The 17,507-nt window shown below is 35.0% G+C and overlaps 1 protein-coding gene across 12 annotated transcripts in view; it reads left to right on the top strand.

Annotated features, from left to right (window-relative positions):
- LARP1B (La ribonucleoprotein 1B) overlaps nucleotides 1-17,507 on the top strand; it is a 127,852-nt gene that overhangs the window by 45,127 nt on the left and 65,218 nt on the right. The window contains exon 12 of one of the 12 annotated variants that reach the window (XM_019419360.2): nucleotides 3,398-5,688. The exons of the other annotated variants lie outside the window; for them this stretch is intronic. Within the exon in view, the coding sequence (XP_019274905.2) occupies nucleotides 3,398-3,460 (63 nt within the window). The 3' untranslated portion in view covers nucleotides 3,461-5,688. Of the gene's footprint in view, nucleotides 1-3,397; nucleotides 5,689-17,507 lie in introns of those variants that run through there. 12 annotated transcript variants of the gene reach the window in all.

Genomic DNA, 17,507 nt, shown 5'->3' with positions numbered 1-17,507 from the left:
ATTAAAAAAGTTAAATATTTGTTTTTAGGATATAATAATGAAGGAAAAGTTGTGTAACTGTACTATGCCAAATAGAAGAGAGATCTTGGTCAGAAATAGTTAGAGTTGTAGGAAGAAAAGCCTGCCAACTAGTGATTGAATAGAAGGGACTGGCTGTCCCTGGAGGTGTTCTTATCATTAACAAGAAGTGTACTTCCCTTCTTGGCTCTTCATTTCTTTTTCTTCATGGAATTTCCATCATTGCATTCACCTCTTTACCTTCTCTATTTGTTGCCTTTTTGGAGACCATGCCTCAAGGTATTATAGCTTTCTGTGAATTAAGAGCCTGAGTAGTTCTTTCTGTCCTGCTGTGGGAAAGGAAGTGTGTTTTTATAAAGTTTCTTGGTTGAAAGTCTTTCCTTGTCTAAGCATTGCTATTTTATTTGTGATACTTAGGTTCTGTAAGAAATCTCTAAATCCTTTTTGGAACAGAGCTAGAAATTTAATAATAGGTTACAATTGCACTCCTTCCATTCCCTGTCTCCACTGTGCTTTGTTCTTCACCATCTACCATTCTGTATATTGTACTTCCCTTCTGTTTTGATTGCATGGATATGAGATTTATGAGGATAGGAATTTTTATCTTATTTTGTGCACTACTGTATCTCTGCTGCTAGGACAGTTCCTGGTGCATAGTAGTACTCAATTCATATTCATTAAATGAATAAATAAATTATGGATTAAACATTATGAACTAACCAGAAAAAAGCTAACCACTGTATATAATATTGGTTCTGTGGGAAAATTTTTTGAGTTCCAAATAATGAACTCACAAGTCACCTTGAGAAACATGCTATTTGTAGGTGATTATTTATTTGCTTTAACTAATGTGTAGACAAAAAAGCCATGTGTTAATTAAAAACCAGCATCTGCCTTATCCATGAAATATTAGGGGAAAGTAATCTTGGCTATATGACTCTGAGCACTATGGATCTGTTCATAAGTATGTTGTATTTTAGCGTATGTACATTGGTCCCTATGTACATTCTTATCACCTTATTCCCCTTGTTTCTAATTCTGCTCAACATGTAATTTCTTTTTAGAGTTGTACTTTTCTTGTGGGTCTGCTTAAAGGGAGAGAAAACAATGATTTAATATATATTTTTTAAACTCCTGCTGTGAGTCAGACATTGTGCTAGGTCCTGGGCATGGAATGGGAAGATAACAGTAGGGTCTCTACATGCCTGGTTCTTACAAATAATTGCGAGGATAGACATTAAAATAAGCTCACAATAAGTATTTAATCATAAATTATAATAAATGTTCTAAAGGAAAAGAACAGGATTCTACTGGATTGGGTTGTCAGGGAATGCTTGTGAGAAAGTCACAGTTATAGTGAGGTCTGAACTATGAGTAAGATTGAACCCTGCAAAGAGTAGGGAAACCATACTCTGGGCAGAGGAAACAGCAAGTGGCAAGGATCTGAGGGAGGAAAGAATTTGGTATATTTGAGGAAATGAAAAAAAAAAACCTGTTTATAGTATTATATGAGAGGACAGATATGACAATGTAGGCAGAAGTCTGATCATATATGGTTTTGTGGGCCATGTTAGATTGGAATTTATCTAAAATTCAAGTAAAGTATCTTGGAGAGCTTTACACAAGCAATGGGACATAATCTAATTTTTATTAAAAAAAAATAAGTCTGGTTATTATGGTGGAGAATAGAGTAGAGATAGGTACAAGGGTGGCAGAAGAAATCTACTTGGGAGGCTATAAAAGTAGTCTTGGAGATGGGTATTTGTAACTTAAGGTAACTTGGTAACCGAGGAACTGTAGAAATAAGAAAACCAGATCTGAGCTCTCAGGAATCATTGTTTAGGAGTTGTAATAGGAAAAGTGGTGATGTGGAAGCGTAAAACTGACTTCAAAAGGAAAGAAAAATCGGATGTGTCAGGAACTGGACATATAGAGTTAGATGTAAATGAAAAGAATGCCAAATTGACAGGGTAGTTTGGTGATATTTTTTGACTTTGCAAAAGGAGTTTTTGCTGGATCCAGAAGTTACATTGAACTGCACTGGACTGAGTATAGGCTTTCTGTTTCTGGCATGCTCTTACTGGTGAAGACAACTCAAATGGCCTTTTAATAGATGAGAAAACATCTACTTAAAATCCTTGAAGATCAGCAAGATAAGTTATTAATCAGAATGAAACCATGGACAAATATGGAGTATTGAAGTAGTGTTGCCCTGGAGACCGTTTTGGAATTTGAGGGATTTGAGGAGTTCAGCTTTGCAGAAGCCATCCAAAATAAAGGGGGAAAAGACACAAACCTAGGGCTCAGCCAAAGTTGGGGATTCCATCAAGTCGTCTTCCTATTAAATTGGTACCTAAAAGAAATACATCCTCAGTGGAAGAGAACTTGCTTTCTCATCTATTCCTCTGGGGGGGCTACACACAAATTTCCCTACTTGTGCTGAGCAGAATAAGGAGAAAAAAAATGGCTTAGAACTTATCATGCAACTTAAGTTCATACTATGTGGATGACTAATGTAACCACTAGTCATGAATTTAAAGTGATTATGGCCTGCTAATTTCCCAGAAACCTAGCAGAAGCCAACATAGCTCTTTTGTATGGACATTAACTTTTATCCTGGACCTCAAATAATTTACTCAAGTTACCTTAAAAGGAAAGTGAGCAGCTCACAAAGTTAATAATCAGACATGGAAATGTGGTACCACATGTAAGAATGAGCTAAAGTAACAGCAAAACCATACCCTGAAATAATTTAGATATTGGAATTTTTTTTATTTTTTATTTTTTTTTTAATGTTTATTTTTGAGCTAGAGATACACAGAGCTCAAGCAGGGGAGGGGCAGAGAGAGAGGGAGACACAGAATCTGAAGCAGGCTCCAGTCTCAGTGCTGTCAGCACAGAGCCCGATGTTGGGGCTCGAACACATGAACCATGAGATCATGAGCTGAGCTGAAGTCGAATGCTTAACTGACTGAGCCACCCAGGCGCCCCTTAGATATTCGAATTATTAAACAGAATATGGAGTAACTATGTTTACTGTGTTTAAAGAAATAAAAATATGGGTGGGGAAGAAGAAATTCTAAACAATAAAGTTCCTAGAACTTCAAGTAAAAACAGTTAAAGTTGAAATCAAGAACTCAATTGAAGGGATTAACAGCAGATTAGATACAATTAGAGGGTCAGTGAATTGGAAGCCAGCTTTACAAGAAATTTCAGAGATCAGCACAGAGAGGCAGAGAAATAGAGTATATGAAAGGGTATGTAATGTTACTCTAGAGAGTCTTTGCTATTACTTACTACATTTCAAATCAAGTTTTGTAGAATTTACCATCTACTGGATTTTATTATATAGCTTTTTATTTCTTTCCTTTTTTTTTAGCTTTTTCTGAAAAGTTTTAAAAAAGGAAGAAATGTGGAATACAGAGTGATAGAAATGGTCTAAAATGACATTTAATCAGAATTTCAGAAGGAAAGGTGAGAGAAAATGGGGCAAAGTCAGTATTTTACGAGGTGATAACTAACGCTTTTTCTGAATTGAGGAGAGGTACCAGAGTAGAGCAGCCAGGGGGGGAAAGGCAGATTACATATAAAGGAAGAAGAGTGACTTGGTCAGCTGACAGCTGACTTTCCAACAATTAACAGTTGAATGCAGTACACAGTGGAATGATGGTGTTAATATACCAAGGGAAAATAACTATCAACCTATGATTGTATGTCTTGCAAAATGTCTTTCAAGTAAAAGGGTAAAATATGAGAGAAATTGTAATTCAGAAAGCCTCACCAAGTGAAATTGTAAAGGTAGCATAATGATTTCAGATGCCAGATATATAGAAAGGACTGTAGAGCAAAGCAAGAGATAGGTGATAAATCTAAATATTAACTGTATAAAACAGTGTCTTACAGATTTACTATAACATTAACCCAAACTTGGAGAGAGCAATAAATACTATTTAAGGGTACTTTAATGTTTTCATGTTGCAGTTTGAAGGATACCCTTCAAACTATTTTTATTAAAACATAAAATTAGAGGGAATAACCATGAAGCTAGGAGAAAGGGAAATGTGGAATAAGTAGGGGCTTCCAGCACAACAATAAGGTAGATTTAAACCCAAATATTTAGAGAAAAAAAACCAATAAATATTGTCAGAGTATATATAAATAAAATCGGTTGTGTTATTTACATGTGACATCAAAAAGATAAGAGAGCAAAAAAGTTGAAAAGATTGGAACAATATACACCGTAAAGTACTAATAAAAAAAAAAATCAATCTGTAGATGCAGTGTAAACCATATCAGTATCCTAACTGGCTATTTTGCAGAAATTGATGAGATGATCTAAAATTATATTGAAATTCAAGGGACCCCAAATAGCCAAAACAATCTTAAAAAAGAACAAAGTTGAAGAATTCATACACAGTCCTTACATTAAGACAGTGTTCTTACTAGGATAAGCATAGACATACAGGTCAGTGGAAGAGAATTGAAAGCCCAGAAATAAACCCTGTGTCTATATTCAACTGACTTCTGGCAGAAGTGCCTAAACTATTTATTCAAATAGGGAAAGAATAGTCTTCTTAATAAGTGGTCTTGAGACAAGTGGATATCCATATGTAAAAGAGTAAATTAGATGCCACCCTAACTCACCATGTACAAAAATTAATTCATTTGATTTAAACATTTAAATATAAGAGTAAAAATGATACAACTATTGCAAGAAAACATAAAATCTTTGACTTTGTATTTGACAGTGGTTTCTTATACCAATAGCATAAGAAACAAAAGAAAATTGGGTATCATAACTTTAAATTTTGTACTTCATAGTACACCATGAAGAAAATGATAGGGAAAGAAAAAAAAAAACCAACAATACCATTTACATTAGCACCTCCTCCCCAAAATAAAATAATGAGGTATAAAGCTAATAAAATAGGTACAAGATCTATATGAGGAATATGATAACTCTGATGAAAGAAATTAAAGAACTACTAAATGAGACAGGAAGACTCAATATTATTAGTTTTCCCCAACTTGATCTGTAGATTCAGTGCAGTCCCAATCAAGATTTCAGGAATTTATTTTGTGGATATTGATTGATTAACTGATTCTAAAATTTATGTGGAGAGATAAAAGACCAGAATTGCCAATACAGTATTGAAGAAGAGTCAGAGAACTGATACTGCCTAACTTCAAGAGTTACTATAAAGCTACAGTGATCAAGACAGTATGGTATTGGTAAAAGAATAGACAAATAGATCAATGGAACACAATAGAGAACCCAGAAATAGACTTGCAGTAATGTAATAAAACTGATCTTTGACAAAGGAATAAAGGCAATACAATGGAGAAAATATAGTCTTTTCAACAAGTGGTGATGGAACAACTTTACATCCATGTGAAAAAAAGTGAATCTAGACACAGACCTTGTATTTTTTCACAAAAAGTAACTCAAAGTGGATCAGACCTACATGTAAAACACAAAACTATAAAACAACTGGAAGATAAAAGAGAGAAAATGTAGATGATCTTCAGTTGGCTGATGACTTTTTAGATACAACTCCAAAAGCTTGATCCACAAAGGAAGAAATTAAGTCAGAGTTTTTCTAGGCACATAATGGACTGTATCCAAAATATACCAAAAAAAAAAAAAAAAAAAAAATCTTAAATCTTCAACAGTGTGAAAACAACCAGATTAAAAAAACAGGCCAATGAGCTCACCAAAGAAAGTTATATTGATGGTGAATAAGCACATGAAAAGATACTCTATATCATATAATTAGGGAAGTGCAAATTTAGACAGTGAGACACCACTACACACATGTTAGAATGGCCAAAATATAGCTGAAAGCATCCAATGCTGATGAGGATATAGAGCAACAGGAATTTTCACTCCTGTTGGGAATGCAAAGTTGTACAGCCACTTTGGAAGACAGTTTGTTTCTTACAAAACTTTTCTTACACATTCTCTCTCTACACCTTTCTCTCTGCCCTTCCCCTGCTTGTGCTCTCTGTCTCAAAATAAATTAATAAAGTTTATAAAACCAAAAACCAAAACTACTCTTGCCATACTATCTAGTAATTACCTTCCTTGGTACTTAACCCCAAAGGAGCTGAAAACTTTGCATATGTGGGGTGGGCTGGTTGGCTCAGTCAGTAGAGCATGTTCCTCATTTATTTATTTATTTATTTTATTTATTTTTTTAATGTTTGAGACAGAGCCAGAGAAAGAGTGCATGTGGTGGGGGGAGGGGGGGCGGGGAGTGGGCGGCAGACAGAGGGTGACACACAATCTGAAGTGGGCTCCAGGCTCTGAGCTGTCAGCACAGAGCCCAACATGGGGCTTGAACTCAGGAACCATGAGATCATGACCTGAGCCGAAGTCAGATGCTTTACAGGCTGAGCCACTGAGGTGCCCCAAGCATGTTCCTCTTGATCTTGGGGTTGTGAGTTCGAGCCCCATGTTGAGGGTAGAGTTTACTTTAAAAAAAATCTGCATATGAAAAAACTTAAAAAAAAATAAAAATCTTTACAGTAATTTTATTCATAATTGCCAAAACTTGGAAGCAACCAAGATGCCTTTCAGTAGGTGAATGGATAAACTCATATATCCAGACAATGGAATATTATGTAGTGCTAAAAAGAAATAAGCGATCAGTGGAGGAATCTTATTTTTTTATTTTTTTTTTATTTTTATTTTTTTAATATATGAAATTTACTGTCAAATTGGTTTCCATACAACACCCAGTGCTCATCCCAAAAGGTGCCCTCCTCAATACCCATCACCCACCCTGCCCTCCCTCCCACCCCCCATCAACCCTCAGTTTGTTCTCAGTTTTTAACAGTCTCTAATGCAGTGGAGGAATCTTAAATGCAAATTACTAAATGAATCCAATCTGAAAAGGCTACATATTTACTGCATGATTCTAAATATTTGACATTCTGGAAAAGGAAAACTATGAAGATAGAAGGAAGATCAGTGATTGCTAGGGTATGGGAAGGGAATAAATGAATAGGCAGAACAGAGAGGTTTTTTAGGGCAGTTAAAATTTTCTGTATGATAGTATAATGGTGAGTACATCTAATTATACATGTATCAAAACCTGTGGGATGTACATACCAGCATGAAACTTATGTAAACTATGGACTTTAGGTGATTATGATGTGTCAGTGTAAGCCCACTGATTGTAACAGATGTAACACAGATTGTAACATGCAGAATGGTAAGAGGGGGAGAGTCTGTACTTTTTCACATAATTTTGCCATGAATCAAACTGCTGTAAAAACACTAAAAAAGCAAGTTAGAAGATGTTTACAAATAATATTTTTAATAAAGGACTTATATTTGTAATAGAGAACTCTTATAACTCAATAATAAAAATACAATCCAATTATTATTAAATGAGCAAATAATCTGAATAGACTTCTTTTCCAAAGAAGATACACAAATGGCTAATGAGCCCATGGAAGGTTGGTTGACATCATTAACCACCAGGGAAATGAATCAAAATCACTATGAGACACCACCTTGTACCTACTAGGATAACTATAATAAAAAAGATACATGCACAGTTGGTGATGATGGGGGGAGAAATCAAAATCCTCGTAGACTACTGGTTAGACTGTAAAATAGTTGACGGTGTTATGCTAAGTGAAGTCAGTCAGTCAGAGAAAGACAAATATATGACTTCACTCATATGTGGAATTTAAGAAACACAACAGATGAACATAGGGGAAGGGAAGCAAAAATAAGATAAAAACAGGGAGGCAAACCATAAGAGACTCTTAAATACAGAGAACAAACAGGGTTACTGGAGTGGAGGTGGGTTGGGGAATGGGCTAAACAGGTGATGGGCATTAAGGAGGGCACTTGTTTCGATGAACACTGGCTATCATACGTAAGAGATGAACCACTGAGTTTTAACTCCTGAAACCAAGACTATATGTTAACTAACTTGAATTTAAATTTAGAAAAAGAGTGTAAAATGGTCCAACTGTTTTTGGAAAGCATTGTGGCAGTTCTCAAAAGGTTAAACATAGATTTGTCTTATGATCTAGGAATTCCTCTCCTAGGTAGGTACACAAAAGAAGTGACAACATATGTCCACACAAAAACATGCACAAATGTTAATTGCAGCATTATGAAAGTGGAAAGAACCCAAACAATCATCACCTGATGAATGCATAAACAAAAAGTGGTATAACCATATAATGGAGTAGTATTTAGCAGTAGGAAGAAATGAATACATCCTGAAACATGAAAACATTATGCTATGTACCACATATTGTAAGATTCTGTTTGTATGTTTGTGTGAAATGTCCAGAACAGACAGAAATTATATTGGTGGTTGTGGGGCTTAGGTTGGGTGGAAATATTTCCTTGGGAGGAGATTGAGAGTGATTGCTAATGGGTCCTGTGTTTGTTTGTTGTTGTTTTTTTTTTTTTTTTTTTTTTGGAGTGATGAAAATGTTGTAATTTGATTTTGATTATGGTTGCAAAATTTGTGTATACTAAAAGCCAATCGATTCATATGCTGGGGTAGATTGTACCATATGTGGATTATATCTTTAATAAAGTTTTTTTAAAAAGTGCTACCCAAAGTGATCTACAGGTTCAGTGCAATCCTTGTCAAGAGCCCAATGGCATCTTTTGCAGAATTAGGAAAACTAGTACTAAAATTGATATGGAATCTTATGGGACCATGGAGAGCCAAAAAACAAGTTTTAAAAACCATGGAGTTAGAAATACCGCATTTCCAAAAAGGAAAGAAAAGAAAAATATCACATTTCCTAATTACAGAACTATAGTAATCAAAACTGTGTGGTATGAGCATACAGACCAAGATTAAATGAAGCTGAATAGAGCACAGAAATAAATCCTTGAGTTGACTATATGACCAAGTGATTTTCAGTATGTGTGCCAAGATCACTAAATGGGAGAAGACAATTTCAACAAATGGTGTTGGGGAAACTGGTCATCCACATGCAAAAGAGTAAAGTTGGAACCTTCTCTTAACATCATATGTAAAAAAATTTTAAAGATTAAAGACTTAAACCTAAGGTATAAAACTAGAACAAAACAGGTTGAAGCTTCATATTTGATTTGGCAATCATTTCTTAGCTATGACACTAAAAGCATATGTAATAAACAGATTGGAATTCATAAAAATCAAAAACTTATGTGTATTAACTTATCAGAATGAAAAGGTCAGCTGCAGAATAGGAGAAATATTTGCATATAATCTGATGAGGGGTTAATATTTCTGAATATATAAAGAAATCACAACAACTCAATAAAAGACTCAGTTTAAAAAATGGGCAAAGGATTTGAAAAGCTGTTTCTCCAATAATATACAAATGTCCAGTGAACACATGAAAATATGTGCAGCGTCACTATTCTTAGAGAAATGAAAATCTAAATCACAATGAAATATCACCTCACTCGTTAGAATGGCTACTTTCAAAATAAAAAGTAAAACCTAGGAAATAACAGTTGTTGGAGAGGATGTAGAGAAATTAGAACCCTTGTGCATTGTTGGTGGGAACATAAAATGATATAGCTGCTATGAAAACAGTATGGCAGTTACTCAAAAAACTAAAAGGATATTTGCACAGCCATGTATTTAGCAGTAGTATTCATGATAGCCAAAAAGCAAGCCAATTAAATGTCCATCATCAGATTAATAGATAAATAAAATGTGGTGTATACATATAATGGAATATTATTCACCCTTTAGAAAGGAAGGAAAACTATCACGTAATACAACATGGATGGTCTTTGAGGACATGCTAAATGAAATAAGCCACAAAGATACACTGGATGATTCCATTTACAAATGAAGTAGTAAGGAAGCCAAATTCATAGAAACAGAGTGGCAGTTGCTATGGGGGAGGGAGAAATGGGGAATTGTTTTTTTTGACATTTTTTGAGAGACAGAACATGAGTGGGGGAGTGGCAGAGAGAGAGGGAGACACAGAATCTGAAGCAGGCTCCAGGCTCTGAGCTGTCAGCAGAGATGAAATGGGGAATTGTTAATGGGTATGGAGTTTTAGTTTTACTAAATGAAAAAAGCTTGGTTATCCGTTGCACAACAGTGAATATATTCAACAGTACAGAACTGTAAACTTAAAGATGGTTAAGATGGTGAGTTTTATGTTTTTTTAAAATTCTAATTAAAAATGAAAATTAGAAAGCCCAGCTACCTCCTAAATAAAAAGTAACGCAAAAAAGCTTTTGTATATATATTGATAGCAGAATAGATTTACAAAGTAGACTTGAAAACAAAACATTACTAGTGCTAAAGAGTGTCCTTTTGTAATGATTAAAAGTGAAGAATCTATCAGAAAAGTATATTTTAAAATTTAATGTATTTAATATCAAGTTTTCAAATATATGAAACAATTGATGGGACAAATCCAAAGTCAGTTTGTCTCTTAAGTAAGGAATAACCAAGCAATAAAAAATGAGAGTAATTTGAGAAACAATTCTCTACCAAACCTCTGCAGAGTGCAAGATCTCTCTGTGCTTATCTGTAGTACTTTGACCTTCAGTGGTATATAAAGTGAATTTCAAAGCATTAATATTACATAAAACACTATTGGTGGAATTAAGTTAGTGTTTAAAACTTAAAAAGTAAAGTAATAAAACCCTGTATGTTTCAGAGCAAAGATACATGTTAAATAACTCACCAGTTGAAGAAGAAATCATAGTGGAAATTAGAAAATATAAATGGATTATTAACTGGATTTAAGAGGTGCACCGGATGAGAAAAGCTTAAATGCAAATATTTGGAAAAATGCTTGAAATTAATAAGCCGATCACCTGTATTATCTTTGCTGTATAAAACATTTCCCTTAAACCTCAAAGGCTTAAATAAAAACTTCTCACATTGCTTGGCATTGGCTATGGGTCGGCTATTGCTGCTGCTGTGTGTGTCTCTTCTCATTTTGGGGATTCATGCTGAAAGAGTAGCCACCATATAGCACTTGCTTATTCATTCACATAATGGGCTGAGCTAAAGTGTACAAATGTATTTTAAGTTGCTGCTTAGATGTTCTTTATGTAATTTCCTCACATTTGATTGGCTAAATAATGTGGCTAAGCTTATGGGGCTGGAATGTATATTCTCAAAAGGCATGAAAGGTGAATATGCATAATCCCCTAATCTAGAAAATGCAGGCTTTGAACAATAATAGAATCTGCTATAGCTTTCAAAAAGGTAAAAGTTAACAAAAGAATTAACAAAATAAGTCCCCATAAAAGTATATGGAAGTAAATAATAATTAGATCTAACACTAGAGAATTCATCATACCAACACTTAATTCTTTGAAAAGATTAAAATTTATGAAGACAAAGAGGAGGAAAATGTACTTATTTTCACTGCAGTGAAAATGGGGTTATAATTACTGATTATGGTCAAATAAGGGAAAATTTTCTACAAAAATATGTAACTTACCAAAACTTACTGGAAAAGAAAATTGATATAAACTTTTTTTTTTAAGTTTATTTGTTTTGAGAAGGGGGAGGGGCAGAAACAGAGGGGGACAGAGAATCCCAAGCAGCCTCCGTCTTTTCAGTGCAGAGCTAGATGTGGGGCTTGAACTCACAGATCGTGAGAGTCACAACCTGAGCTGAAGTCGAGAGTCAGGACATTTAACTGACTCAGCCACCTAGGCGCCCCAATGTAAACGATTTTTATAAATCTGAAAACTTGGCTTTATTAGCAAGGTTTTCTGAAATTGGAATAATTCCAACAGTGCACAAGTATTTCTAGTGAATAGAGCTAATAGTACTCAAATATTTGTTGAATGAATGGAGAAAAAAGAAATACTACACTTTATTAGAAGAGCATAACCTTGATAGCAATACCTGGAGAGAACATGAATGAGAAATTCAAGAGAATATGAATGAGAATCAAGCATTACAAGTTATCTGGGTATAAATATTTTAAACTTTTGTCCAATCAAATTCATTGTTTTTAAAAAAAGAATAACCAGATTTTTATTTCAATAGTGCAAATTAATTGTAAATCACCTTGTGAAGTTGAGAAATTAGTCACTGCAATTCTCGTGAACAGGTTAGATAGAGAAAGATTGTGATCACCTTAATAAATGCAAAAAATACATTTGATAAGTCAGCATGCATACTGGAGGTATTTTTTGCAACAGAGAAATAAAATATCTTCAACCTCATAAAGGGTTTCTGCAAAACCTCCTACAAAACAAACGTTCTGAATGGTGAAATGTTGAAGCTAATCTCTTGCAATCAGAATAAGACAGAGATTCTCACAGTCAAATCTATCAAATACATTGGATATCCTTCTTAGACCAGTAAGGAAAAACAACCAAAATAAGGTTAAGAGCTAGAAGGAAGAAGTAAGCATGATTATTATAAAAGGAAATACAAAGGTATGGCTAAGCCCAGCCACGTTCTTGCAAATGGCAAAGATTTCATTATTTTTCATGGTTGAATAATATTCCATCGTATATCTATACTACTTCTTTATCCATACATCTGTTGATGGACTCTTGGGTTGCTTTCATATCTTGGCTATTATAAATGATGCTGCAGTAAACCTATATCTTTTCGAATTAGTGTTTTTCTTTCCTTTGGATAAATACCCAGAAGTAGAATTTCTACTTGTAGTAATACTACATGTACTACTACATGTAGTATTTCTGGTTTTAATTTTTGAGGAACCTCTATACTATACTGTTTTCTGGCTATGCCAGTTTACATTTTTACCAACAGTGCACTTTTCTTCACATCCTTGCTAACACTTGTTATTTCTTGTCTTTTTGTACTGGACATTCTCACCAGTGTGAGGTGATACTTCATTGTGGTTTTGCTTTCATTTCCCTGATGATTAGTGATGCTGAGCATCTTTCCATGTGTCTGTTGGTCTTCTGAATGTCTTCTTTGGAAAAATGTCTACTTAGGTCTTGTGTCCATTTTTAAATAATATTGTTTGTTTTTTGGTGTTGAATTGTAGGAGTTGTTGATATAGTTTGGATATTAACCCTTTATCAGCTGTATCATTTGCAAATATTTTCTCCCATTTAGTAGGTTGCCTTTTTGTTTTGTTGATGGTTTTCTTTGCTGTATAAAAGCTTTTTAGTTTGATACAATCCCAAGTTTTTACCTATAGTGACTTCCAAGATTCTATTTTTTAATAGTATAAAACAATCATGAAGAATCTATTTTCTATGACTGCCATAAAAATTATCACAGATTTGGCAGCTTAAACTAACGTGAATTTATTATATAATTTTGTAGATAAGCAGTACAGGTGAGGTCAGCTGGTTTCTCTACTCCAGTTCTACAAGACTGAAATCCAGGTGTTCCTGCCTGAGGTCTTAGCTGTAGATTTTATGTGAGAATCACTTCCAAGTTTATTCGCATTGTTTACAGAATTCAGTTCTTTGTGGCTGCATGTAGAGTTGAGGTCCTTCATTTCCCTTTTGGCTGCCTGGAGCCTTTTGACTCCTTTAGACCACCTGCATTCTAGGTTAGATTGCTCTGTCAGTCTTCAAATCAGCAACAGCTTGTGGAGCCCTGCTTTTCATCTGTCTTAGTTTTTCTTCTGCTGCATCTCTTCTGTCTGGTTGGAGAAAATTCTCTGCATAATCCAGAAAAAACTCCCTATCTTCAGGTCACTAAATAGAAATCTGAATTACACCTGCAAATCCCTTTTTGCCATTTATTTAACATAATTACATTTTATAAGGATTGGGATCTGGATGTTGTTAAGGGACCCTTCTACCTACCATAGGGTAGATCTTTAAAAGGTAGAGTTTTTTTAAAAGGTAGAAGTTTTAACCAGACTTTTAAGAAGATTATTATAATAATTGAAAGGTGTTACGGAAGACATAAGTAGGAAGAGAAATACTGAGTTCATGTTTGAAAGATCTGGTGGGTAGTTTTCCCGAAGTCAATTCAAAAGTCAATTAAATACCATTAAGTATTTCAATGGATTTTCTTAAAGGAATTTGATAAACTGATTCTAAAATTTATATGGAAATGTAAGGGACAAGAAACTCCTCATATTCCTAAACTTGTTGTAACAAATTAAAGATAAGGACTATAGGAATGGAATAGGAAGTCCTGAAACAGTTGCATGTGTATATGCACAGTTGGTAAATGACAGGTAGGGTTAAAGATCAAAGAGAAAATCTGATTTTTATGTATGTGTGTTTCTTTGTTTCTTTTTTATTTTTTTGAGAGAGAGTGCGAACAGGGGAGGGGCGGAGAGAGAGGGGTACAGAGGATCTGAAGCAGGCTCATGCTGACAGCAGAGAGCCTGATGCGGGGCTCAATCTCACAAATCGTGACAACTTGAGCTGAAGTTGGACACTTAACTGACAGAGCCACCCAGGTGTCCTGAAAACATGATTTTCAGTATGTGGTGCTTGGAAAAATTGTGTGGAGAAGAAAGTGAAACTACAGATTTTTGCCTTCTAGTGTCATTCAGATCTACTCCAGTGAAAGGCAAAAGCAAAGACCTGTTAAGGGATAATAGTAAAAGATCTTCATGATCTCAGAGTAGGGACAGGTTTCTTAAGTGAACACAAAATTCACAATCATAAAGGACAAAATAAAAACATTTACCACAAAGAATTATTTATTAAACATCAAAAAGAATGCCTATGTAGTTCATGAAATTAAGAAAAAATAGTTTCCATTCATGATGTGATAGGTATTATAATAGGGGGTGCCTGGTTGGTTCAGTTGGTAGAGTATGTGACTCTTGATCTTGAGGTCGTGAGTTCAAGCCCCACGTTGGCCGTAAAGATTACTTAATGGAATTTTAAAAAAATGTACAAATCAATAAAAGATTCAGTAGAAAACTGACCATACGACATGAACAAGCATTTCACAAAAGATGAAGCCCAAATGATTGAAATAATGAAAAGGTGTTCAACATTATTAATCAGGAAGATGCAAATTAAAACGTCAATGAAATGTTCCATAAAACCCATATGAGCAAAGTTACAACATTGGACAAATTTTTGGGAGTATTTGGAACAAGAAACTCATTAATATGTAGGAATAAAAACGTAAAACCATCTCTTACTGCTTACCATCTCTACTTAAGAATATGCTTTTGAGTTGCATTGTTCAAGTATTAATCATATGTGGTTATTGAGTTTTCAAAATGTGACTAGTCCAAAAGGAGATTTTCTTTAAATATACAATATTGGCTTTTGAAGGCTTAAGAGGAAAGAATGTAAAGCATCTCAATGATTTTTATAATTATTGCATATTGAAATGATAATATGTTTGGTTAAGTAAGATACTAAAATTTCACCCTTTTAAAAATCTTTTTTTTTTAAGTTTATTTATTTATTTTTTGAGAGAGGGAGGGAGAGCACGAGTACAGGCAGAGAGAGAGGCAGACAGAGAGAATCCCAAGCAGGCTCCACACTGTCAGCACAGAGCCTGACATGGGGCTTGAACTCACAGACTGTGAGATCATGACCTGAGCCGAAATCAAGAGTTGGATGCCTAACTGACTGAGCCACCCAGGCTTCCCTTAAAAATCTTTCTTTCTTTTTTTCTTTCTTTATTTTTTTTTGTGAGCAGCAGGCAAAAGTTTATTAGAATATAAGATTAAAAAGGAAGAATAGTAGGAAAGCTCTCTTTACAGAGGGGATTTTTGAAAGTGAATGCCCCTAAAAATCTTTTAAACGTAGCTACTGGAAAATTTTAAATTACTTGTGGTTTCCATTTTGTTTATATTCACCAGCACTTCTCTAGAGGAGCTTAGAAGTGTTCATCAGGAATAATACATGACAGTACAGCAGAATGTTCATAATATTCACAGATTGGAAATAACCAAAATACCTATCAGCAACTAACTGGACATTATGGTATAGTAAACAATGCATAAATTATAGAGTAGTAAAAATAAATTACAGCTATAAACATCTTTATCAATGAATCTGGAAAGCAGCTGAGTGCAAGAAGTGAAGAAAGGTTGTGTATAGAATATGATTCCATAAAGGTTAAGGGATGGCTCAGTTAGTTAAACATCTGACTCTTGGTTTCAGCTCAGGTCATGATCTCGCAGTTTGTGAGTTTGAGCCCTTCATCGGGCTCAGCACTGATGCTGCGGGGCCTGCTTGGGATTCTCTGTCTCTCCCTCTCTCTCAAAATAAATAAATAAACTTAAAAAAAAATTCTAAAAGAAAAGCCAGGAATGATTAATCATGTAAGTCAGAATTTGGGTTGTGTTAGGGAGAGGGACTAGGATACACAGGGGTTCTAATGTATTAACAGTGTTGTGTATCTAGTTGTTGCATGAATGTTTTCTGGGAAGTTGCACATGTATGTTTAATACATTCTTCTGTATGGCATGTTTCATAACAATACTTAAAACCAGGCTAATATGAATAGGGATGTGTGAGATAAAAAGAGACAAGCCAAAGTGGAATAATTCTCTTCTTAGAACTGCAGGGTTATTGCTCTTTGGGCTAAAACTCAAGGTAGGTTGAACCTGTCTTTTTTCTTTTTTCTTTCTTTCTTTTTTTTTTTTTTTTTTTAACATCTAACTACTCATTTTCTCGTTCAGTGGTCTGCTTGGGGTAGTGGTGGAAACTTGAACAGTGGTGAAGGCATTATTAATAGAAGACATACAGATAGGTCCTCCATCCCAGATGTGTCTCTTTTTAGTCATATTGCTGGCTGGCCTCTGGGCCCATGGGCCTCAGGAATTGTCCAGTCTACTATCTCTCATGATACCTCCCCCTAATTAGAAATCTTTAGTTTGAATCTGCAGAACAAGGGAGAGAAACCATTACAACCAGTTCCTTAATCATTGTACTCTCTGTCCAAGTTGCTTATGTGGAAACCTAAATATGCTCATACCTTTGTTTCCAGCATTTCAGGGAGAACCTTCAAATCAAAAGCTGCTGAATCACATCAGTCAGAGTGCTTACCTCATTTTTAGGTTCATAGCATTTGCTGTTGTGCAGTATGCCAGCTTTGTCCAGTACTTCCTGGAGTATTATGTGACATTATCACTGGTGGTCTAAGTGTCCATTTCCAGAGTTCTCCTTGGAGAGAGAACATTTCCAGTTGCTGAATAATCTGGACTGCAGAGACATTGTTGAGAGAGTTCACTGAATGTGGGTTCTCTCTTCTGCCTTGACCCAGATAATGTTCTGGAATTGTGCATACCCAGTGGCTGCTGCTCGCTCTTGATTTTGCTGACTACTTCACTGTCTTTTGCCACATTCCCCTTACGAATGCAGGAGGGCCCTTCTCTGTATTTGTTGCAGATAGTGAGAGGAACTTCACCTGTGGTGAAGTCTTTGTATATAGCTGGAAATGGTGTAAAATTTGCTAGGAGATAACACATCATCACCTAGCAGACAATCACATCATACTGACTTGGCAAGAGGAGAGTCATCTAAATTTTTCCTCACCACCAATTGAGCTGTTCCTTTTCTCACTAGGAAAGAACACCAAGTTGAGAACCTCTCTGGCAAAACT

Source organism: Panthera pardus, unplaced genomic scaffold (assembly GCF_024362965.1).
Source record: "Panthera pardus isolate Hobbes unplaced genomic scaffold, ASM2436296v1 HiC_scaffold_13, whole genome shotgun sequence".
Taxonomy (NCBI): Eukaryota; Metazoa; Chordata; class Mammalia; order Carnivora; family Felidae; genus Panthera; species Panthera pardus.
The sequence above is the reverse complement of the archived record's forward strand: the minus strand, read 5'-3'. Positions and strand labels throughout refer to the sequence as shown.